The 26,707-nt window shown below is 34.0% G+C and overlaps 1 protein-coding gene across 1 annotated transcript in view; it reads left to right on the forward strand.

Moving 5' to 3' along the window:
* The window catches only part of TEX11 (testis expressed 11), a 299,458-nt gene that overhangs the window by 58,573 nt on the left and 214,178 nt on the right, over positions 1-26,707 (forward strand). The window contains exon 10 of the mRNA XM_045509206.2: positions 22,248-22,333. Coding sequence (XP_045365162.2) covers positions 22,248-22,333 — 86 coding nt within the window. The remainder of the gene's footprint in view (positions 1-22,247; positions 22,334-26,707) is intronic.

The raw sequence follows: 26,707 nt of genomic DNA on the forward strand, positions 1-26,707 counted from the left end.
CTATTATCCTTAATATATTTGCTTATTTAATCAATACCCTTGCATGTAACCAATCTTCCATCTCCTCTGCCACCTTCTCCCCTCCCTGTTTATTTTCTGATTCTTTATTCTGGGCCTGTTTCTTAGCTGCACACCCTCCTGACCCTGCTGCAACTCCTTATGCTTGGCCATTACTCCATGTAGATGCTGTGTTACCCTACTTGGGCTCTGACTCCCTATGCTCATCCCCTAGGTGGATGAACAATACATTCTTGGATAGTACTAGAATTGTATCTAGGAAACAACTCAATCCTCATAGTCTCTGTACCACTGGAAAATTACAGAACTATACAAATAAATTTCTAAAATCCCTGTAATTCAAGTGGCTACTGTTACAGAGATAAGAAAGTACACAAACACTGGATACTAGGCATGGCTGACTTGATATCAAGATGTCTCTAGTGCTTAGAGAAGGATTTTATGAAATTCTAAAAAACCAAAACCCAAAACACCTACTCTAAAGCAAGTTAAACTTAATTAGCTTCTATTTTAAACTAAATAGTGGGGGCAGAGGGTATAGCTCAGTGGTAGAATGCATGCTTATAAGCATACACAAGGTCCTGGCTTTAATCCCCAGTACCGCCATTAAAAAATGTAAAAAACAAACAAGTAAATAAATAAGCCTAATCAACCCCCCCCCAAAAAAAAACCTTAAAAAATAAAGTAAATGTATGCCATACAACACTTCAAGGAGTGTGACGGAAGTATTGTGAGATCAAATAATGAAATGATTGGAAACAATTGGTTTGGTGTCAAGCTTCTATAGGTACATAGTGAAACACCAACTAACTGGAATATTTGGGACATGATGATATGTTGTTTAACTGAACTTTGTTTTGTTAGACTTAGAAAATTCTATGAATTTAAGCATTTTTAAATAAATGTATATTCTAACCTATCTTGGTAAGTAGAACATAGAGATACTTTCTTTGATATTTGAGACCCTTGTAATTACTCAAAACAAGGTTCATTATGTACAGCATTATAGAAGAAGCTACTTATTAGGGTGAAAATTATTGTCCTCATCTGTAAAATGAGTGCATGACAACAAGGTTTCAGATGTCCCTTCAGTACAAAAATTCCTACGTTTCACTTCTTGATTTAGAGAAGTCTGGGGACAGAGCCCAGAGTGTATGTATCTATGTGTGCATTGTTTTGTAGCAAAAATCTCTCTTACCAGATTGTTTACTTATTTCTTTAACTACTTATCCTCAAAATTTGAAACTTTAATCAGAATTTTATTTTTATTAGTTGATTTGTGTGTTTGGCTTGCTTTTATCTTTCATTTCTATTTTTAGCTTGCTCTAGAATTTATTTTCAGTGTAGAGTTTTATTTCATTGTGAAACTTTCATTTATACAAGGAACATGGCCAATGGGTCTCAAACCCTTTGAAGAAATTAACTCAAGATTCAGCTAGATTTCGTTCCTGCTCTGTAGGGGCACAAAACTTCTAAATGAAGTCTAGGCTGCCTGGACTTTATTACCATGATTTTATTATCTTTTTTTTTAAGCTCCTTCCTTTGAAAAACATAAGGTATAGTTTTTTTCTTAAATAGACTTTATTTTTTTAGAGCAGTTTCAGGTTTACAGCAGAATTGAGCAGAAAATACAGAGTTCCCACATAGCCCTCCCCACCCACACATATATACACCCCTATTCCCTACATCCCTCATCAGTGTGGCATATTTGGTAAAATCGATGAACCAACATGGGCACATTACTATCAACCAAAGTGCATAGTTTACACTAGGGTTCACTCTTGATGTTGTACATTCTATGGGCTTTGACAAATGCATGATATGTAGCCATCAATATAATACATACAGAATAATTTCATCACCCTAAAAAATCCCTTGTGCTCCATCTATTCATCCCTCCCTCTCTCCCTCTTCCCAAACCTCTGGAAACCACGATCTTTTTATTGTTTCCATAGCTGTGCCTTTTCCAGAATGTCATTTGGTTGGAATCGTGCCGTTTGCAGCCTTTTCAGACTGGCTTCTTTCATTTAGTAATATGTCTTTTAAGTTTCTTCCATGTCTTTCATGGCTTGATAGCTCATTTTTTTTTCACTACTCATATATTTTTAAATTTACATATATGTACTCTTCATTATTTATAAGAACGTTTAGAGCTTCAGCTTTTTAAACTTACATAGTTATCAAAGGAATAAAGCCAATCACAAAATAAAAATTAATTCAAAAAGATACATACACCTTGCTATTAACAGCAATCTTATTTATAATTGCCAAGATATGGAAGCATCCTAAGTGCACATCAATAGTTGAATAGATAGACTGGGATTTCAAAATTGTAGAATAGATAAACAAGATTATACTGTATAGCACAGGGAAATATACACAAAATCTTATGGTAGCTCACAGAGAAAAAAATGTGACAATGAATATGTGTATGTTCATGTATAACTGAAAAATTGTGCTCTACACTGGAATTTGACACAACATTGTAAAATGATTATAAATCAATAAAAAATGTTAAAATTAAAAAAAGATAGTTGAATAGATAATGAAGATGCAGCATACATATATGTAATGGAATACAACTCACCCATAAGAGAGAAGGATACTTTGCCATTTGAGGCCCTTCATTCACTTTTTTTTCACTTCAAAAGCCAGAATTTTATAACCAGCATAAACATTTCCATTACATCAAAAAACAACAAAATACCTAAAAATAAACTTAACCAAGGAGGTTACTTATACTCTGAAAACTGAAATGACACAAAGAAATGGAAAGATTTCTTGTGCTCTTGAGTTGGAAGAAATCAACACTATCAAAATGGCCACACTACCCAAAGCATAGATGTAACGCACCCCCCGTCAAAATACTCATGACATTCCTCACAGAACTAGAACAAACAATCCCAAAACTTACAGGGAACCACAAAAGACCCTGAACAACCAAAACAGTCTTTTGTAGGTCTCTTTTTTTTTTCCTTTCTTTTTGTTCTCTTTTCTTATGATTTGATGACTAGAGAAGGTCCTTTATCATTTGTTATAAATCTAGTTTGGTGGTGCTGAATTCTTTTAGCTTTTGTTTATCTGTGAACGTTTTGAGTTCTCCATCAAGTCTGAATGAGAGCCTTGCTGGATAGAGTATTCTTGGTTGTAAGTTTCCCCCTTGCATCACTATAAATATATTATGCCACTCCCTTCTGGCCTGTAGAATTTCTGCTGAAAAATCAGCTGATAACCTTATGGGAGTTCCCTTGTATGTTATTTGTTGCTTTTCTTTCGCTAATTTTAATATTTTCTCCTTATTCTTAATTGTTGTCAATTTGATGACTGTGTGCCTTGGTGTGTTCCTCTTTGGGTTGATCCTGTGTGGTACTCTCTGTGCTCCCTGGACTTGGGTGACTGTTTCCTTTCCCAATTTGGGGAAGTTTTCAGTGATTATCTCTCCAAAAATTTTCTCAGGTCTTTTCTCTCTCTCTTCTCTTTCTGGGACCCCTATAATGCGATATTAGAGCACTTCATGTTGTCCCAGAGTTCTCTTAAACGGTCCTCATTCCTTTTTATTCTTTTTTCTGTTTTCTGTTCTGCAGTAGTGATTTCCACTAATCTGTCTTCTAGCTCACTGATCCGTTCTTCTGCCTCATTTAGTCTATTCTTGGTTCCTTCTAGTGTGCTATTCACTTCAGTGATTTTGTTCTTCAACTCTGGGTTTTCTTTATATTTTCCAATTCTTTGCTAAAAACTTCATTCTGTCCATCTATACTCCTCTTGAGTTCTCTGAACATCTTCACCATCATTACTTTAAACTCTTTCTCAGATAAATTAACTATCTCCTCATCACTTATTTCTTCTTCTGGGATTTTATCTTGTGCCTTGGCCTGGGAGATATTCCTTTGCCGCCTCATATCGTCTATCTTTCTATGTGTTTGTGGATTCCTTCCACAGGCTTTGGGATTGTTGTTTCCTTATTTCTAGTATCTGCCCCTGGTGGATGAGGCTGGACTAGAGGCTTATGCAGGGTTCCTGGCAGGAGGAGCTGGTGCCTGCCCACTGCTGGGTGAAGCTTGGTCCTGGACCTCTGGTGAGTAGGGCTGTGTCTAGAGTCCTTTGTGGCTTAGGAAGTCTGCTGATGGGTGGGGCTGTGTTCCCACCCAGTATGTTACTTGGCCTGAGGCTTCCTTATATAGGCTGTTCGGTGGAGCTAGGTCTTGGTGCTAATGATCCAATCAAGACGTCAGCCTCCAGGAAAGCCCATGTAGGTGAACACTCCCAGAGTGTCCACCATCAGCTTTTATGTCCCCTGGGTAAGCTGTAGCCATCCCCCAAATCCCCTGAAGACACTCCAAATCCAGCAGGCAAGCCAGGCCCAGGTTGCTATGAAATCACTGCCTCTGCCCTTGGACCTAGCGCACATGAGATTCTGTGTATGCTGCCCAAGCGAATGGAGTCTTTGTTTCCCCCAGTTCTGTGAGGCTCTAGGCACCAAGCCCCATGGCCTTTGAAACCAGATGTCCTGGGGTCTCCTTCACTTCCCAATGCCGGAACCGGTGCTAGGGAGCCTGACGTGGGGCTTAGAGCTCTCACTCCTGTGGGAGGGCCTCTGCAACTTTATTCTTCAGCTTGTGGGTCGCCCACCCAGGGGATATGGGGCCCAATTATATCACGAGCACACCTCTCCTACTGTCTTGCTGTGGTTCTCTCTTTATGCTTTCAGTTTCAGAAGATCTTTTTTGCTAGGTTCCATTCTTTTTTTCCTGATGGTTGTTTAGAGTTCAGTTGTGGAATTTTTGTAATCATGAGAAGAGGTGAGCTCGTGGTCCTACTGCTCCGTCATCTTGACCCCATGATTTTATTATCTTTTGCCTATTTAAACTTACCATTTTGTAGCCAAGTATTTGAAACATATATGTTAAGATTTTGTACATCTCTCCTATAATAAAATCTAATCTCATAGCATACAAATGAATTACACCTCTGGAAGTAAGACTGAGTTTTCTTCCTGTTGTGGCTAGTGGGATATGACCCTTTCCACACACTGCTTTGTATGTCTGGGAGAGTGTTAACTCACTTGAGGTTGTCAACTTTGATTCCAAACTCAGAATCATTTGAGACTTAAAAATGACTCATTAAATTTTAAATGAGTTATCTATGCATAGCATATGGAAAACCTGGTCAGACTTGTTTGTGTTCTTGGCTGCAGTGAGGCTCTTTATGTAGCCATTAGAACATTAATGTTTCTGATAAATAGCAACATTTATTTTTAGTTCAGGCTATCATTGTTATTTTTAAATGTATGTAGTTTACTTTTTAAAAAAAATTTTTATTGGTGGGGGAGGTAATTAGGTTTATGTATTTACTATTTTAGTGGAAGTAGTGGAGATTGAACCCAGGACCTTGTGCATGCTAGGCATGCACTCTACCACTGAGCTATACCCTCCTCTCCTGTAGTTTGCTTTTTATGCTTACCTTTTATAGGCACATAGTTTAAGGAGAAAAATATTTCTACAATTCTTGTTACAAAATCACAAGTCCCACACCCTTCCTCTTTTAGTATATTAAAGACTTTAGCTACCATCACTTCTAATTCTAAAACATTTTCATTACCCCAAAGTAAAACCTCATACCATTAGAAACACCAATCTACTTTCTATATCTATGGGTTTAACTTTTTTTTTTTTGGATTTAACTTTTTGTGACTGAATGATATTCCATTGTATGGATGGAATATACCACAATTCTTTATTCATCATTGGTTGATGGACATTTGGATTGTTTCTACCTTTTAACCATTGTGAATATTGCAGTTATGAACATTTGAGTACAAGTATTTGAGTGCCTGTTTTCAATTCTTTAAAAAATTTTTTAAAACTTTTTATACAATTTTAAAGGTTACTTTCCATTTATAGTTATTACAGAACGTTGGTTGTATTCACTGTGTTGTACAATACATCCTTGAATCTATCTTATACCCAATAGTTTGTTCTTCCCACTCCCCTACCTCTATATTGCTCCTCCTTCCCTCCTCACTGGTAACCACTAGTTCCTTCTCTGTATCTGTGAGTCTGCTTCTTTTATGTTATGTTTACTAGTTTGCTGTACTTTTCAGATTTCACATAAAAGTGATGGCATGAGTATTTGTCTTTCTCTATCTGACTTATTTCACTTAGCATAATGCCCTCCAAGTCCATCTATGCTGCTAAAAATGGTAAATTTTCATTCTTTTTTATGGCCAAGTAGTATTCCAATGTGTATATATGTATATACATATATACACACCAAATCTTCTTCATCCATTCATCTGTTGATGGACACTTAGGTTGTTTCCATATCTTGGCAATTGTAAACAATGCTGGTGAACATTGGGGTGAGTGTATCTTTTTGAATTAGTGGTCTTTTTTTTTTTTTGGATTTTTACCCAGGAGTGGAATTGCTGGGTCATAGGATAGTTCTTGTTTTTAGTTTTTTGAGAGACCTCCATACTGTTTTGCATAATGGCTGTACCAATTTACATCCTCACCAGCATTTGTTATTTGTGTTCTTTTTGATGATAGCCATTCTGACAGGTGTAAGGTGATATCTTATTGTGGTTTTGATTTGCATTTCCCTGATTAGTGACGTTGAGCATCTTTTTATGTGCCTGTTGGTTATCTGCATGTCCTCTTTGGAAAACTATCTGTTCAGGTGTTCTGTCCATTTTTAAACCGGGTTTTTTTTTTTTTTTGATATTACATTGTATGTGCTGGTTTTTTTATGTTGGATATTAATCCCTTATTGGTCATATCATTTGCAAATATTTTCTCCCATTCAGTAAGTTGTCTTTTCATTTTACTTATGGTTTCCTTTGCAGTAAAAAAGCTTATAACTTTAATTTGGTCCCATTTGTTAATTTTGGCTTCTGTTTCCTTAACTTTAGGAGATGGATCCAAAAAATACTGCTGCAATTTATGTCAAAGAGTGTTATGCCTATGTTTCCCACTAGGAGTTTTATAGTATCTAGTTTTACATTTAGGATTTTTTAGGGGGGTGGATGGGGGAGGACAATTAGTTTTTTAATTTATTTTTAGAGATAGTACCTGGGGATTGAACCCACGACCCTGTGCATGCTGAGTATGTGCTCTACCACTTGAGCTATATCCTCCATCCTGTTTTCAATTATTTTAAATATATACCTAAGACTGGAATTGCTGGGTCATATGATAATTCTATGTTCAACTTTTTGATGAAATGTCAAATTGTTTTCTACATTGGCTGTATCACTATACATTACTATTGGCAATGTGTGAGGGTTCCAGTTTCTCCATATCCTCACCAATGCTTCTTATTTTCCAATTTTAAAAAATTAAAGCAATCCTAGCGGGTGTTAAGTTATATCTTCTGGTTTTGATTTACATTTCCTTAATGACTGATGATGTTGAACATCTTTCCAGGTACTTGTTCACCATTTGTATGGCCAATTTCTGTTCTTAGGACAAACGTGTGTTCAGGACTCTTTTGCCCATTTTTAAGTTGGATTGCCTTTTGGTGATTGAGTTCTAGTATTTTGGATACTACACCCATATCAGATATGTGCATATGATTTGCAAATATTTTCTTCATTCTCTATGTTTTATATTCACTACCTTGATAGTATACTTTCATGTATAAGTCTTAAATTCTTGTGAAGTCCAATGTATTTACTTTTTCTTCTGTTCCTTGTGCGTTAAGTGTCAGATCTAAGAATCCACTGCCAAATCCAAGGTTACGATAATTTACCCATGTATTTTCCTCTAAGGGTTTTATAACTTTAGCAGTTAAAATGACAAAAATCTTTGACTATTTTTGACTTAATTTTTATCGTGTTAGATAGTGGTACAAATTTATGTAGAAACCCAGTTTATCATTGGTTAAAGAGAGTATTCTTTCTCTGTTGAATGGTTTTGGCACTTTTGTCAAAATAGGTATCAGACTTTATTTCTGTGTTCTCAGTTCTATTCCATTGGTCTGTATGTCTGTCTGTATGTCAGTCCTATAATATTTTCATTATTCTAGCTTTGTTGTACAGTATATCTGAAATATGGATGTTTGAGACTTCCAATTTCCTTTTCAAGATTATTTTGGCTATTCAGGGCCCCTTGCAATTCCATCTAGAGGATTGGCCTTTCCATTTCTGCAAAAAAGGCTGTTGCCTTTTAGAAGGAGATTGCATTGAATCTATAGATCACTTTGGGGAATATTACCATCTTAACGATGTTAATTTTCCCATTCCGTGAATATGAGATGTCCTTACCTTTATTTATGTTTTCTTTAATTTCTTTCAGCAACATTTTATAGTTTTCAGGGTAAAAGTCTTATACCTTCTTGATTAAATTTATTCCTAAGTATTTTATTCTTTTTGATGATGGTGTAAATGGAATTTTTTAAAACATTCCTTTTCAGGTTTTTCATTACTAATATATAGAAACATAACTGATTTTTCTATGTTGATTTTGTATCCTGCAACTTTGCTAAATTCATTTATTGGTTCTAGTAACTGTGTGTGTGTGTATTCCTTAGGTTTTCTATATTTTAACTCATGTCACCTGTGACTAGAAATAGTTTTATGTCTTCCTTTCCAATCTGGATGCTTTTTATTTCTTTTTCTTGTCCAGTACCTCCAGCTAAAACTTCTAGTACAATGTTGAATGAAATTGTAAAGGCAGGCATCCTTGTCTTGATCTTAGGGGGACATTTTTCAGTGTTTTATCATTGATTATGATGTTAGGTGAAGGTTTTTCATAAATATCTTTTATCAGGTTGATAAAGTTCTCTTTTATTTCTAGTTTATTGAGAACTTTTCTCATGAAAGAGTGTTGAGTTATTGTTAAATGCATTTTTTTCAAATCAGTTGAGCTATCACTTTTTTTTTCTTTCATCCTGTTAATGTACTGTGGTACATTGATTTATTTTCTTATGTTGGGTCACCCTTGTATTCCTGGGATAACTTCCAATTAAACATAATATATAAATTAATCCTTTTTGTATATTCGTGGATTCTTTTAGCTAGTATTTTGTTGAGGATTTTACATCTATATTCATAAAGGACATTGTATTTTTCTTATTTTGTGATATTTTTGTCTGTCTTTGTCTGGCTTCGGGGTAATGTTGGCTCCACAGCATGAGTCAGGAAGTGTTTCCTCATACTCTATTTTTCACAAGAGTTTTAGAAAGATTGGTGTTAAATCTTCTTTAATTGATTGGTAGAATTTACCAGTGAATCCATTTGGTCCTGGACTTTTTTCAGAGGAATTTTTTGATTCCCGATTCAATCTCTTGTTATAAATCTGTTCAGATTTTTTATTTCTTCTTGAGTTAGTTTTAGTAGGTTATGTATTTCTGGGAGTTGTCCATCTAGATTATCTTACTTGTTGGCATAGTGTGTTCACAGTAATTTCTTATAATTCTTTTTATTTCTGTATGGTCCATAGAAATGTTTCCACTTTTATTTATGATTTTAGTAATTTGAAACTTCTTTTTTCTCTTAGTTTAGCTCTGTCAATTTTATTGATCTTTCTAATAACAAATGTTTGGTTTCTGTATTTCTATTGGATTTTCTTTTCTCTACTTCATTTATCTCTAATTTTTATTATTTCCTTCCTTCTGCAAACTTTTGGTTTAGTTTGCTCTTCCTTTTCTAGGTTATTGATTTGAGATATTTTTAAATGTAGGTATGTATGGCTATAAGTTTCTTTCTGAGCGTTGCCTTTGCTGAATCCCATAAGTTTTAGTATGCTGTGTTTTTATTTGCATTCATCGATAAGCATTTTCTGGTTTCTTTTGTGATTTCTTCTTTGACCCATTGATTGTTTAAAAATGTGTTGTTTAATTGCCACATACTTGTGAATTTCTCAGTTTTCAAGTTTCATTCCGTTGTGATAGGAAAATATGCTTTGTATGATTTCAGTGTTTTAAAATTTGAGACTTATTCTGTGCCATAGCATATGGTCTACCCTGGAAAATGTTTCATGTGTACCTGAGAAGAGTGTGTATTGTGCTGGTTTTGGATAGAGTGTTCTATATATGTTTATTAAGTCTAGGTTGTTTATAGTATTGTTCAAGTCTTCTATTTCCTTTTTGGTTTTTTGGCTGCTTGTTACACCCATGATAGAAAGTGGGGTGTTGATATCTCCAACTGGAATTGTAGAATTATTTGTCTTTTCAATTGTGTCAATTTTAGTTGCACATGTTTTTGGAGTCTGTTGTTAGCTGTATATGTTTATAATTGTTATATTTTCTTGATAAATTTACTGTTTTATCAATATAACATTCTTCTTTGTCTCTTGTAACATTTTTGACTCAAAGTATGTTTTGTTTGATATATATATAGGTACTCAGCTCTCTTTTGGTTCCTTATTTGCTTAGAATATATTTTTTTAATTTTTTTTTACTTTCAATTTATTTTTGCCTTTGGATATAAACTGAGATTTTGTAACCAGAATATAGTTGGATTATGGTTGTTTTCTTAAAAAATTTATCCAGTCTGCCAATCTCTGCCTTTTAATTGGAGAGTTAAATTGCACGTAAAGTAATTACTGATAAGAAAGGACTTCTGCCATTTTCCTGTTTGTTTTCTATATATGTATATGCCATATTGTTTGTTACTCATTCCCTCCATTACTATCCTTTTTTGTTTAATTGGCTATTATCTTGTGTCCCATTTTGATTTCCTTCTCATATCCTTTTTTATTTATTATTTTTATTTTATTTTATTTTATTGAAGTACTGTCAGTTACAATGTGTCAATTTCTGGTGCACAACACAATGTCCCAATTGTGCATGTACATACATATATTCATTTTCATATTATTTTTCATTAAAGGTTATTACAAGATATTGAACATAGTTCCCAGTGCTATACAGCAGAAACATTTCTAAAAATCTATTTTTATATATAGTGGCTAACATTTGTAAATCTCAAACTCCCAAATTTATCCCTTCCCACACCATTTCCCCAGTAACCATAAGATTGTTTACTGTGTCTACAAGTCTGTTTCTGTTTTGTAGATGAGTTCATAGTGTCCTTTTTTTCTTTCCTTTTTTTTAGACTCCACATATGAGTGATATCATATGGTATTTTTCTTTCTCTTTCTGGCATACTTCACTTAGAATTATGATCTCTAGGTCCATCCATGTTGCTGCAAATGGCATTATTTTAGTCTTTTTTATGGCTGAGTAGTATTCCATTGTATAAATATACCACACCTTCTTTATCCAGTCATCTGTCGATGGAGTTTTAGGTTTCTTCCAAGTCTTAGCTATTGTATATAGTGCTATGAACATTGGGGTGCATGTATCTTTTCGAATTAGAGTTCTCTCCAGATATATACCCAGAAGTAGGATTGCTGGATCATATGGTAAGTCTATTTTTAGTTTTTTGAGAAATCTCCATACTATTTTCCATAATGGCTGTACCAAACTACATTTCCACCAACAGTGTAGGAGGGTTCCCTTTTTCTCCATAGCCTCTCCAGAATTTATCATTCATGGACTTTTGAATGATGGCCATTCTGACTGGTGTGAGGTAATACCTTATTGTAGTTTTGATTTGCATTTCTCTGATAATTAGTGATACTGAACATTTTTTCACGTGCCTGTTGGGCATTCATATGTCTTCATTGGAGAATTGCTTGTTTAGGTCTTCTGCCCTTTTTTGGATTAGGTTTTTTTTTTTTTTTCTTATCAAGTTGTATGAGCTGTTTATGTATTCTGGAAATTAAGCTTTTGACAGTCACATCATTTGCAAAAATTTTCTCCCATTCCATAGGTTGTCCTTTTGTTTTGCTTATGGTTTCTTTTGCTGTGCATAAGCTTATACATTTAATTAGGTCCCATTTGTTTATTTTTGCTTTTATTTCTATTGCCTGGGTAGACTGCCCTAGGAGAAATTGCTAAGATTTATGTCAGAGAATGTTTTGCCTATGTTTTCTTCTAGGAAATTTATCATGTCTTATGTTATATTTAAGTCCTTAAGCCATTTGAGTTTACTTTTGTGTATGGTGTGAGGGAGTGTTCTAACTTCATTGCTATCCAGTTTTCCCAACACCACTTGCTGAAGAGACTGTCTTTTCTCCCTTGTATATTCTTGCCTCCTTTGTTGAAGATTAATTGACCAAAAATGTGTGGGTTTATTTCTGGGCTCTCTATTCTGTTCCATTGATCCATATGTCTGTTTTTGTACCAATACCATGCTGTTTTGATTACTGTAGCTTTGTATTATAGCCTGAAGTCTGGGAGGGTTATTCCTCCAGCTTAGTACTTTTTCTGCAGTATTGATTTGGCAATTCTGGGTCTTTTGTAATTCCATATAATTTTAGGATTGTTTGTTCCAGTTCTGTGAAAAATGTCCTGGGTAATTTGATAGGGATTGCATTAAATCTGTAGATTGCCTTAGGCACTATGTCCATTTTAATGATATTGATTCTTCCAATCCAAGAGCATAGGATATCTTTCCATTTCTTTGAGCCATCTTTAATTTCCTTAATCAGTGTTTTGTAGTTCTCCATGTCTAAGTCTTTCACCTCCTTGGTCAGATTTATTCCTAAGTATTTATTGTTTTGGGTGTGATTTTAAAAGGGATTGTTTCTTTACTTTCTTTTCCTGCTAATTCATTGTTAGTGTAAATAAATGCAACTGTTTTTGTATGTTAATCTTGTATCCCACTATCTTGCCAAATTTTTATCAGCCCTAGTAGTTTTTGTGTGGAGCTTTTAAGAGTTTCTACATATAGTATCATGTCATCCACATATGGTGACAATTTTACCTCTTCTCTTCCTATTTAGATCCCTTTTATATCTTATTCTTGTCTGATTGATGTGGCTAGAACTTCCAAGACTGTGTTGAGTAGAAGTGGTGAGAGTGGGCATCCTTGTCTTGTTCCAGATTTTAGTGGGAAGGCTTACAGTTTTTCACTGTTGAGTATTATGCTGGCTGTAGGTTTGTCATAAATAGCTTTTATTATGTTGAGATATGTCTATGCCCACTTTGATGAGTTTTTATCATAAATGGGTGTTGAATTTTATCAAATGCTTTTTCTGCATCTATTGAGATGTTCATGTGGTTTTTCTCCTTTCTTTTGTTGATGTGGTGTATCACATTGATTGATCTGCATATGTTGAACCATCCTTGTGTCCCTGGGATGAATCCAGCTTGATCATGGTGTATGATCTTTTTTATGTGCTGTTGGATTCTGTTTGCTAATATTTTGTTGAGGGTTTTTGCATCTATGTTCATCAGTGATATTGGCCTATAATTTTCTTTTTTGGTAATGTCTTTGTCTGATTTTGGTATCAGGGTGATGGTGGCTTCATAGAATGAGTTTGGGAGTATTCCCTCCTTTTCAATCTTCTTGAAGAGCTTCAGAAGGACTGGTATGAGTCCTTCTTTGCATGTTTGGTAGAATTCCCCAGTGAAGCCATATGGTCCTTGACTTTTGTTTCAAGGGTTTTTTTTTTTTTTTTTAATTGCTAATTCTATTTCATTTCCAGTGATTGATCTGTTCAAGTGGTCAATTTCTTCTTGATTCAGTCTTGGTGGACTGTATGTTTCCAGAAACTTGTCCATTTCTTTTAGGTTGTCCAGTCTGTTTCCATATAGTTATTCACAGTATTCTCTTATGATATTTTGTATTTCTGTGGTATTGGTTGTAATTTCTCCATTTTCCTTTCTTATTTTGTTTATTTTGTTCTCTCTCTTTTATTCTTGGTGAGCTTGACCAGAGGTTTGTCAATTTTTTTACTCTTTCAAGAAACCAGCTCTTGGTTTGATTGATTTTTGTCTATTTTTTTAGCTCTATTTTATTTATTTCTTCACTAATCTTTATTATTTCCTTCCTTCTGCTGACTTTTTTTTTGTCTTGTTTTTCCAATTCTTTTAGGTGATAAGTTAGGTTGTTTATTTGAGATCGATCTTCTTTTTTGAGGAGGCCTGTATCACTGTGAACTTTCCTCTTAGGACTGCTTTTGCTGCATTCCATAGATTTTGTGTGGTTGTGTTATCATTTTTTTAATTGAAGTGTAGGTGATTTACAATGTCGTGTTAGTTTCTGGTGTACTTATATCATTTTCTACACATGTTTCAGTTACTTTCTTTGTGGTTCCCCTGAAAAATATGTTAACATCATAAGCTTATAAGAATCCAGTTTGAATCAATACCTATTAGCTTCAGTATTATACAAAGTCTGTTTCCTCGGGGACAAGACACTCATAGCAGGAATGCAAGTTGTCATCTTCAAGACTGCCACTGTGCCAGTGAATGGAGTGTGGCAAGGCTAAAATTAAAATTCCACAAAACTCTCCTATTGTATTTGTCATCTTTTCCTTGTTTTGGATTGGTTTTTGTAAACTGCTGACTGTTTTCCAAAGTTCCATCAATTTTTTTCTAACAGTTTTAATATTATTTTTGACAGTATTCCTTTGGAAGGCCAGGCCTTTGTGACAACCTTGTGAGGTAAACATTATTTTCCCCACTTTCCAGATAAGGACTGAGGTAAAAAGGGCTTTAGCAGCTTTTCCAAGGATATGCAGGAAATGATGAAAACTGGATTCAAACTTAGTGTGGCTCCAAAGTCCCTGCTTTTAACCACTATACTATTTTTTCCTCTTGATTAGAAATGAATATTTTCTTGTCTCTAGTGATTTTAAATTTCATGATGATGTGTCTTAGTGTGGATCTTTTTGCATTAATTTTGCTAGACACTTGGAAATCCATTTCAATCTGATAATTCTGTTTTGTTACTTACTCATTTTGTTGATGATTTACTCTTCTATGTTTTCTCCTAGAGTGCCTATTTTTCAGATGTTAGATTTTCTAGATTGATTTCCTAATATTCTTATATTTTCTTACTTATTTTCCATCTCTTTTTAATTTTATTTTACTATTGAGGTGATTTTCTCAATATTGTTTTCCGATCATTCTCATGAATTTTTCATTTTGATACCATGCTTTTAATTTCTAGGAGCTCTTTTTATTTTTCAGCATATTCTGTTTTCATATTATTGTGCTCTTATTTCAGGTTTGCAATATCTTTATTTTTCTCTCTCAGAAGATACTGACAGATTTCTCTCCCCCATTTTTTTTCTCTGCATAATGTCTGTTTTTTCCACAGTTTCTGATGTTTTTTCCTGTGTGTGCATATGTTTGTGTTTGTATATGTTTGTTCTCTGCCTTTCTATTAGATGCTTTCATCAAATGTTTGATTATCACTGAATGCTTATATTTAATAACAAAACACCAAAAATCTCATTGGAAGTTCTTTGTTCCTGGGTCCTCTCTGTAAGGTGATCTGGATGAGATGATTTGTAAGGTTAGCTGTTTGCCGATTTCAGTGTCTGGATCTTTTCTCTTGGGCTGGTCGAATTTCCCATGGGAGTCTCTTCCAATCTACTGCTTAGAGATTCAGTACCAGGCCTCCTGGTTTCTGGGCGTCAAGGAGGAAGAAGTAGACTTGGGTCTTGATAGTCAGTATGTAAATTTTTATTTAATCATTCTCTTTTCAGTATATCATTCATACCCTCCACTGTGTCTCATTTCCCCAAGTTCAGAGACCCTCTGTTTTGCACCCTGAAGTCTGTTCCTAGGATCATGGAAAGACAGTTGCTTGTCTGATGGAGTGAGGAAGGAAACTTGAGGGTCTAACTCCTTTTCAAACAGACTTGCAACCAGTCCTCCTGTTTTCAGCCCCACCTCTAAGATGTACTTGGATTGCCAACTGCTGAGTTTGGAAGTAGGATTTGGCAATATAAATTGGGTTGCTTTTCAGATTTCCCCACTGCTAGCATAGCATTCTGCTTTCTCATATCTACGAAGTCAGCTACTAATTTACCCATCTCTTTTCTATTTTCCAAAATTTTGTTGCTCTTGGTCTGCTGTCATATTGTCCTTATCCTAGTGGGTTTGTGCCTTTAAATTTTTTTCACTTAGTAGCATCAAATATAATAAAATTCTAAGGAGTAAATTTACCCAAGGAGGTGAAAGACTTGTACACTGAAAACTATAAAAAGCTGATGAAAGAAATTAAAGTGGACAGAAATAAATGGAAAGAAATCCCATGTTTATGGATTGGAAGACTCAATATTGTTAAAATATCCATACTACTCAAAGCTATCTACAGACTCAATGCCACCTCTTTCAAAATTCCAATGCATTTTTTTTTTTGCAGAACGGGAAAAGCATCCTAAAATTCATATGGAATCTCGAGGGACCTTGAATAGCCAAAACAATCTTGAAAATGAAGAGTAAATGTGGAGGCCTCACACTTTCTCATTTTAAGGCATATTATGAAGCTACAGTAATCAAAACCTTGTGGTACTGGCATAAAGACAGATACATAGACCAATAAAACAGAATAGAAAGCCCAGAAATAAACCCTTGCATATACGATTAAATCATCTTCAACAAGGGTGCCAAGGCCACTCAGTGGGGAAGCAGCAGTCTCTTCAACAAATGGCGGTGGGAAAACTAGATACCTATATGCAAAAGAGTGAATTTGTGGTCATAACTTAAACCATATACAAAAATTAACTCCAAATGGATCAAAGAACCTAAATGTAAGACCTAAAACTATGACATTCCAAGAAGAAAACCTAGGGGAAAAACTTTATGACATTGGATTTAGCAGTGATAACTTAGATACACACCAAAAACACAGGTAACAAAAGCAAAAATAGACAAAAGGGACTACATAAAACTTAATTCTGTGCATCAAAGGAAACAATCAACAGAGTGAAAAAGCTACCTATAGAATGGGAGAAACTATTTGCAAATCATATAGCTGACAAGGGTTTAATATCCAGAATATCCAAGGAATTTCAACAACAAAAACAACAAAGAACCTGATTTTAAAATGGTCAAAGGACCTGAACAGACATTTTTCAAAAGAAGGTCTACAAATAGCCAGCAAGCCTATGAAAAGATGCAAATATCACTAATCATTGGGTAAATGCAAATCAAAGTCACAATGAAATATTGCTTCATACTCATTAGGATGGCCACTATCCAAACAAAACAGAACAAGAACAGCAGAAAACAACAGATGTTGACAAGGATATGGAGAAATTGGAACCCTTTTATACTGTTGCTGAGAATGTAAAATGATACAGACATTATGGAAAACAATATGATATTTCCTCAGAAAATTAAAAATAGGTTTACCATATAATCCAGTAACCCCATTCTGGGTATATGTCCAGAAGAACTGAAAGCAGATTCTTGAAGAAATATTTGCCCACCTCTGTTCACTATAGCATCTTTCACTATAGCCATGAGATGGAAACAACATAAATGTCCATTGACAGGTGAATGGAAAAAAAAGGTGGTATACACACACGATGGAATATTATTTAGCCTTAAAAAGGAAGGAAATCCTGTCATGCTATAACATGGCTAAGCCTTAAGGGTGCTATGCTAAGTGAAATAAGTCAGTCACAAAAAGCCAAATACTTTATGATTTCACTTATATGAGGTATGTAAAATAGCCAAACTCATAGAAACAAAGTATAATGGTGATTGCCAGGGGTTGGAGGGAGGGACAAATGAAGGGTTATTCTTCAGTGGGTAAAGAGTTTCAGTTTTGCAAGATGAAAAAGTTTTGGAGATCTGTTATACAACAATATGAATATAGTTAACACTACTAAACTGTACACTTATAATGATTATTTTTAAAATGGTAAATTTTGTTATGTACTTTTCACCACAGTTACAAACTTTTTCCCCTTTACTATCATTTTCCTGGGGTGTTAGGAGAGAGCAGAGGTGATTGTGTGTGCTCAATCCGACATCTTTAAGATGAATGCGATGCTGCCTTTTTTGTTTGTTTCCTGTGCTTTTTGTTTCCTGTTTATTTTTCCCCACCTTCTTGTGGGTTAGATGAGCATTTTTAGAATCACATTTTATCTATTTTATTTTTGAGTGCTGTTCTTATAAGGATACCAGTTATATTGGATTTAGGACTCACCCTAATCCAGTATTACCTTATTTTGATTACACTGCAAGGACCGTATTTCCAAATAAGGTAATGCTAACTGGTTCTGGGTGGACATGAATTCTGGAGGGTGGGCATTATTCAAATCAATATAGTCTTTTTTTTAATTAAAAATTTTTTTAATTTATTGAAGCACAGTCAGTTACAATGTGTCAATTTCTTTTGTACAGCACAATGTCTCAGTCATGCATATACATACATTTATTTGGTTTTATATTCTTTTTCATTAAAGGTTATTACAAATATTGAATATAGTTCCCTGTGTTATAGAGAATAAACTTAAAAAAATCTATTTTTATATATAATGGCTAACATTTTCAAATCTCAAACTCCCTAATTTATCCCTTCCCACCCCCTTTCCCCAGTAACCATAAAATTGTTTTCTCTGTCTGCGAGTCTGTTCCTGTTTTGTAGATGAATTCATAGTGTCCTTTTTTTTTTTTTTTTTTTTAGATTCCACATAGGAGTGATATCATATGGTATTTTTCTTTCTCTTTCTGGCTTACTTCAGGTCCATCCATGTTGCTGCAAATGGCGTCATTTTCTTCTCTTTAATGGCTGAGCAGTCTTCCATTGCATGAATATACCACACAACTCAGTATTGTCTTGTTAGCACAAGTCCTTTTACTTTGTTCCTCTTCAACATTGTTTTAGCTGTTTTGGGCCTTTTACTCTTCCATATTCCTTGTAGGGTCAGCTTGTCAAGTTTGGTGAAAAACTGTTGGGCTTTTGATTGAAATGGCATTGGATTTATAATTAATTTGGAGAGCATCACTATCTTTATAATGTTGATTCTTATTCATGGATGTGATATATCCTAATTTATGTAATCTTCTTTAATATTTTCAATATGATTTTATAATTTTCTATGTAAAGATATTTCATATTCAATTGCTATCATATATGATACCTTAAAGTTTATGTTTTTAGTTGTTTGTCATTGGTGTATAAGAATGCAGTTGCTTCTAAATCTTTATTAATTCTAATAATTTTATCTGTTGTTTCTTGGATTATTTGCATTGGCATATTTTTACCATTTCTTTCTTTTGGCTCTGGCTCTGTTGCTATCTGTTTCACATTATAAATTACTAAAGGACAGAGACTTTTCTTTAATATACTTTGTAGAGTAAGTGGACATTGAATTGCATATTGAAACATATGAAAGGAGTCTTTTAGGTGGTATTTAGGGAAGGAAAGCTTTTGGTATCTTGCACAGAGTTTGAGCTGATAAAGGAAAAAGCAAATGTAGAGAGAGGGGAAAGGACTGAATTAGAGGATCAAGGATATGTAACACAAGAGTAATTATTAGTTATGCCTTCATCAGAATGGCGCTACCAATAAAGGACTTTTAAGTTCAGGGATAAGAGTTTGTATTATTTGGAAGGTAGTTGATAGAACTATACTGTTAGGAAACTCATGATTTTGATTCTAAAGGTGAATAAAATTATTTAGTGTGTTTTTGATGGGCTTACGGTTTAAAGAAGACCTGAAAATCTAGGGCAGGAAATGTTATAATGAGGGGAAATGATCAGATAAAGGTTGGAGAAGAGCTAACTGTAGTGTATTCATTCAAAAGGAATTAATGAATTAAATAAACCAGCTCTTTTTTTTTTTTCCGAGACATCCTTCCTATATTCCAAAACTCGATTAGGAATTACTTAAGGCGTTGACTTGAAGGCAGGAGGTAATGCTGTATTGTTGTTTAGAGGCAGCGAAATAAAGTGTTTGGAAAATTGTATCTTAGAGCACAACAAAAAATAACTAATGACCTATTGTTGATTATTACTGAGCTATCTGAGGATTAGAGAAAGCTGAGTAAGGGAGGGATTGGAAGGTAAATGTCTTAAAGCCGTTAAGGAAGAAAGCCAGGCAATTATCATTCAATTATTGCTACACTATTATAATTGAACAAAATGTAAAAAAAAATGATCTTTAAATGTTTAAAAGACAACAAAATCACAGAGAAAGATAACTTGAAACTTGGGACTGAAAAGATAATAGGTTTACTTTTTTTGAATTTTAAGAACCTAATTTACAAAATAATTTGCAGAAAATGAAATTATCTAGTTAATTAAAAATAAAAAGCCTCATATTGAACTCAAAAGTTAGTGATCAGACTCATTTTAGCAGCAGTATTTAATTGAGTTTTTAAAATCATCTATATAGTAGTCTTGGCATTGTAAAGTAGGTATTTGGTTGGATCTGTCATTTCTGGGTCAGTAGATGTAGCAGTGGCTGGAAGTTCTAGAGATACCTTGGATCCTGGAGCTCCCGTAAGCCCTTTTCTGTATGACCAATATACAGTGGATTTTACAGATTCTACCTTCTTTGTGTTGTCTTTTGCCATTGTGTATTGCTTGCAGAATGAGATGCTGGCACTCCATGGAAGGTGAGGAACATATTTTTAAAAGATATATTTGTATAAATCTTAGTACTTAATACCCCATTAGAAATGTTTCATGAGGACAGGGATTTTTGTCTGTTTTGTTCACTGATGTATTTCTAATGCTTAAAGTAGTGTTAATAGATAGGACATGCTTAGTAAATATTTATTATTCAATGTAGAAATGAATGAGTAAATGGATCAGTACTGGTAGTTAAAAGATTTTTTTTTCTGTCATTACAGTGAAGATACACTGCAGGTCTCTTAAAAGATATTTACTATTTTGCAGCTTAGTTGTCATAAGTTTGTTATTATTTTGTATTTTCTCCCTTAAGAAGAGACATTTAATGTAAGTATACTTGAAGGGATTGTGAGGGCAGAGACAAATACTGAGGAAACTGAATAAGGACTCAGTACATTTAAATGTTCATCAAACGTTTTATTTTCTATTTTTCTCTATACAAGTTAGTTGCAAGTCTCTCTGCAATAAGTGGATGTAAGCTGCATTATTCCAATATAGCTAGATAATTGGTGCGGCCCTGTGTGAACCTATGGGATCTGGGGCATGTAATGAGTTAAGCTTTTTCTGCTGAAATGTCAAGAATGCATTTAAATACTTCTGGATTCTTGCCAGGCCCACATTACCAAGACTATTCTTTATTTTAGATTCAAATATACAGTAGGTCTGATGTGCTCAGGCATGCATATTGAACTTCTACTTTCTGAATGTACTCTAATTCAAAGGGAAACTTTTTTGAAGCAAGACAGATCTTTACACATTACTTATGAGTAACTTGCCTCAGATCTTGGGTTCTTAACTGAGGATCTGCTTCTTTAGTATTACTCAGGTAAAACTTATAAAGGACTCCTTTATGTGGGTATAATCAGAATCTGGATAGATGGTTTCTATAAATACTGAGAGAATATTTGAGCAAATTATTAGAATTAAAATTTTTTCTCTTATGCCGTTTCCCAGTATTTTGATGGATGAAAATTAAAACAACCACAAGAATTCAGTTCTTACCTTACGGACTGGAGAAACAAATTTCAATGACAAGGCATTGGCAAAAGTGAGGGTAAGGTGGGAGGGTATAGCTCAAGTGACAGAGCCAATGCTTAGCATACACCAGATCCTAGGTTCAACCCCCAGTACCTCCTCTAAAATTAAATAAATAAGTAAACCTAATTACCACACCCCCCAAAAGAACTGAAAATTCTGTAAGATATGGCATTGATGCTGGGACTGTATCATTGATTAAGTTAATCCATAAGACTATTTTTCTATGGTACCATTCACATACTTGTTTCTACATTCATTTCAGTGGTAATTTATGTAAAGAAAATTTTTATTGTTAAAGAGATCCATTAAATTAATTATTTCTAAGTAAGTCTTATGACTAGATAGTGCTTTGAAATTTAGAATTTTTTAAAATTGTCTTAATTTTTAAAAAATAATTTTTTGCTCCCCTTAGTGGTGATTTTTTTTTTTCTTTGAATGTACTCTCTTTTCTAATGTGATTTACTGGATCTGGCAATGCACAGAGGCATTTTAGCCTGTTCTTTGCTGGGCAATGGTTAGGTTTCCCATTTCTTGTTACAAAAAACCTTTCAAGTTCTATTAGTATGTATTCTGTTACTTTTCCACATGTAACAAATGCCACACCCTGAATATTTTATAACTCCTCTTTATATAAATTGAGAGGTTTTGATAAGGAAAGGTAGGTTATTTTGATGTGCAGAACACTTTAAATATGTCTTAAAGTCTCTGAAATGCTGTAGTTTTTGTTTTTTAATGTTAAGGGAATCATGAATCTGACACACACACACACACATATATATATGTATTTTTTAACATTGTAGGCTGGATCTCTTCACAGTCTCTGTTACAACTTTGGAGTAGAAACCTACCAGAAGAATAAATATGAAGAAAGTTCCTTCTGGCTTAGGTAATGTAAACAAAAATAATGAATATAAATTCAGGATTATTATATAGTTCATTTAATACTTACTGTAGGGTACTTTGGCAATTTAAACATTTCCTGACTTCAAAAGCCAACATGCTAAATTTATTTACTTCTTTAAGATGTATTGTGTATTATTCTTACATGTTTCCAGTTGATAGTAAAATGCATTCTCTTCTTAATATACCATAAGAGCATGTTCTCCGTCCATTCCTTGTTTGTATCTCCATCAAGAATATAGAAATTTTTATTTTTTGCTTTGGTATATATTGCTATATGCCAATCCCAGAGTGTAAGGACAAGTGGATAAATAGTAGGATCAGCTAAAATTATTTAGTCTTAAATGAATTTTGGTATTTTAATATCAGTCAAGTAAGTATATATTTAGCACTTACTATATGCTTAGTGCCATACTAAGATTTGTACTGCTCTGTTGTGTCTGGAAATATCAAGGGAATAGTGCAAAAATATAGCAACTATAGGCAAGAACCCTGTCTTTCTGAATACCTAGACTTAACACAGGTTCTGACATACAGTAGATACTCATTACTGTTTGTTAAATGAATTTGTGAAAATGTATTTTCCTGGAGATGCCACATAAAGTGCTTTGAATATCAAGGGATTATGGAGTAAAATCTATCAAATCAATTCAGTAAATATTTCCCCTCTTTGAATACAGGGTTAATTTTAGTTATTTGGAGATACTCCCAAGGATTGTGTAACTATTGTGAAAATTACATTTGCCATTAGTGAAATGAATACAAATATGATCATTAAGTTTATTGTATTCACAGGCATATATATCTCTAATAAAATATTTATACAAATAACTTTTTTATGGAAAAGACTTTTTAGAGCCCAAAGATTGATCACACTCTATAAAGAACTATGCCTAGGTGGGAGGGTATAGCTCACGTGGTAGCGTGCATGCTTAGCATACACAGGGTCCTGGGTTCAATCCCCAGTACCCCCTCTAAAAATAAGTAAGTAAACCTAATTACCTCCCCCCCCCAAAAAAATTTGAATTAAAAAAAAGAACTGTGCCTGACAGAACAGGCTTATGCAGTTATAAGAAATATACTTATCTCAATTTAGGATGCTTCACATAAGTGGGATATACCTGAATTTTTATTATAAATCACATTTTAATGAATTGAATTATTAAAAATATACCAAAGGAGCTAGCTAGTTTAGCATAGGTTTACAACAGGCTCCCTTTAAATGAACAGACTTTTTATATAGAGTGAATGATGAGTGAGTTCTATTCCAGAATTTGGCAGTATTTAGGGGTAAAGTACTCACAAAGGTTATAGAATCAGCCTATCAAAATATTTGTATGCCAAGAAGACAGGAATGGGAAGGACAAAAAATAAAAGGAAAGAAAAAGGATGCTGTGGTGCCATGGGTGGCTTCTGGAAGCTTAAGACTATGGAGGTGAGCCTGAGGTTTATGCCAAGAGTGAACGTGAATGTCCTGTAGGAATTGGTTATAAGATAAGGCTGAGGCTTGAAGTGGCATGACATGTAGGTTATTTTCATATCTGCCATGGATTGTTGACCTCTTATCCATCATCAACAATTTTTACAAAAGCTTACAGAGGGAAAATATGATGGTGATGGAACATGACTGACATTTATATCATAAGCTAACAATATCAGATTTTTACTGTGTGGTTAGTGGTTATATTTTTAGGACTATAATTTGACCCACAGTCATATTTTTATCAAAGTTTATAGAACAAAAAATGTATAGAGCACTACTATATTTTGACTCTTGTGTTCTTGTTACTAGAATGAGACTGGGACTTCAATTCTGGCCCTAGTTATTATATATTATTTTAATATTTCTGCCAGATTATTTTCCCCTTCTTTTGGGGATATAAAAACAGCTTGGTGAAGTATATTCAAATGCCTTGAAAAAGATTATATTGTAGTGTGTTTATAAAGAGCCAAATAATTATCAATATTATTAACAATAGGAATTTTAATGCAATGGATAGTTTCTCTAGTATTAGATCAACTCTCTAAAAATTTGAGTCATCTATGACAGTGCGAAATTGTTAATATTGTGATACCTACCTTTTAGAACTATTCTACAGCTTAAATACGATGATACATAAATTGTAGAGTGTTCAGTGACTGCTTGGGAAATAGAAACAGCTCAATAAATAGCAGCAGCTGCTGCTCTTGCTAGGCGTTGTGTTTGCTATTTACTGCAAATGGACACTAATTTGGCCACTTCACTAGTTTATTCTAAAATTTATCACAGTGAAATCAAAGGCAGATTACTTGTTGACTTCTCAGGTTAAACTATTATAAAGACAAACACATCTTCTATCATATACTGCCAATCTTTGGGACAATTTTTCTCTGTGCTTTCATTATCCATATGTTGAGAAAACTGTTGGGAGCAGTTGTTGATACAAGCAGGAACGAATAGCTGCTAATTAAGCACCTTTCTCTGTAACTTTCATATTTTTGTGGAGGCCATAGAAAATGAGTCCATAGAAAGTGAGTATACTTTCTGCAGGCTTAATTCTTTTGAGAACAGTGAGTATCTTAAGCTGGAGGTTATATACAATCTGGAAGTACCCATTCAGTCTAAAAAGAAAACCTCCCATTTTTACACAAATGATAAGATATCAAAATTGCTGTAGTGTATTGAAATTTTGTTGGAAGTAGAAGCCTGGAACTTAAAGGGTGGCCATGGGTATTGTTTATAAAGCTCCTTAGTTCTTGTTAACAGATCTCAGTTTAGAACCTTTCTCAGTTTTTGTCTCCCCCCTGCATTTTCTTTTGCTAAGAAGAATTCATAAACAGCTTCTGCTCTCCTTGCTTTCTGCCACCCTCTTTTGATCATGTCCCCTTATTAGAGATTCCACAGATTAAGAAAGGCCACTGTAATTATGAATGAAATTGGGAATCCTTCAGCTTACTTTACTGTGGGCGTCAAGGTGCCTGCCTTAATGTATTCACATGACAGATTCAGTTAGGACTCCATAGAATATAAAATTTCAGATCTTTGGAATAAAAATGCCAGCTTTGGAAATATGTTTAAGAGGTTTGTTGTTGAATAAAATACACTTTTATCTTCTCTTTTTCTTATGTAATTCCTGCTATATTGAGCTCCTCTGTCTGCTTCTCTGGCAGAGGTAAGAATACATAGGTGGGAAGAGACTGTTGATATGGAACTTTCTTCTGCACTCTAGGGGATTGTTAGTGGCCTTTCAGTTGCCCAGGTGGAATTTTAATTTACTGTTTAATCTTTTAAAGTCCTGTCTAATAATTTGGACATATATTATACTGAACTTGGCTTTTTAAAAAAAGGTGTATAGAAATTGCACTGTAACTAATTAGTATTCTACAAGAAGCACTGTAAACCAAATAGAAACAAATCCAACTCAAAAGGCTTTGGATTTACTGCAAAGACTTTACACATTTTTTTTCCTCTGGGAGGAAAATGACCTAATCCCAAAACCTTAGTGATGTTCTTAATTATGGATGATTTTTCCTTGATTTCTAGTAGTTATTTATAATTTACTCAACTGGGTTCCTTGGAGCTACTGGCTGATAAATACTTGGGAGGCTTACTTTTTTCCTTTTGCTCTAAGACTTATTTTCTGATTATGGCAAATTAATTTTAGGGGAGAACAATCAAAATGAAAGGATAATACCCACGGATATAGTAAAAATGATGTTTAAAATTTCTTTACTGATTAAAGAAGTAATATGTGCTAATTATAAAAATTTAGATATCTCAAAAATATGTAATATGAAAAGGAAAAGTCCCCTGTAACCCCACACTCATAGATGCTCAGTATTAACATTTTACTTTGTTCTTTGAAAATTTTTTTCAAAAATAGTTTTTAAAAGCTCTTTTAGTATATTAAATGACAAGAAAAAATATGAGAATCATTGAAATGCATTTGGAAGATTGAAAGAGTTGAGTTTTTTCAAAATGGACTTCAAATAAAGAAGATTAGTGGAATGAAACCAAGCCAAAAACTGTACATAGGAAAATTTCTAATTGGTGATCTCTTTTATGTTAGAGACAGATAAATTGGGAAAATGACAGAAAGCATTTGAATTGGACAGAATCCTGAAGAATTAGATAAAACCCTGAAAGTATTTTGTAAAAAATAATCTAATATTTATCTTAATAAATGAAAATTAAATGACCCTACTTCCTTAATCTACAGGTCAGAGACTAAGTTCTTATAAATTCCTGAAGAGGAGAGTCCTTTGTAGGTTAACAAAAATGAGAATGTTTTTCAACTCTTTGTGTGAGAGCTCTGTGTTGCTTTTCTCCCTTCAGGATTCAAAGAAAACATAATTTCTTCAGCATCCTTCTGAGACCTAA

Source organism: Camelus bactrianus, chromosome X, assembly GCF_048773025.1.
Source record: "Camelus bactrianus isolate YW-2024 breed Bactrian camel chromosome X, ASM4877302v1, whole genome shotgun sequence".
NCBI classification, from domain to species: Eukaryota; Metazoa; Chordata; class Mammalia; order Artiodactyla; family Camelidae; genus Camelus; species Camelus bactrianus.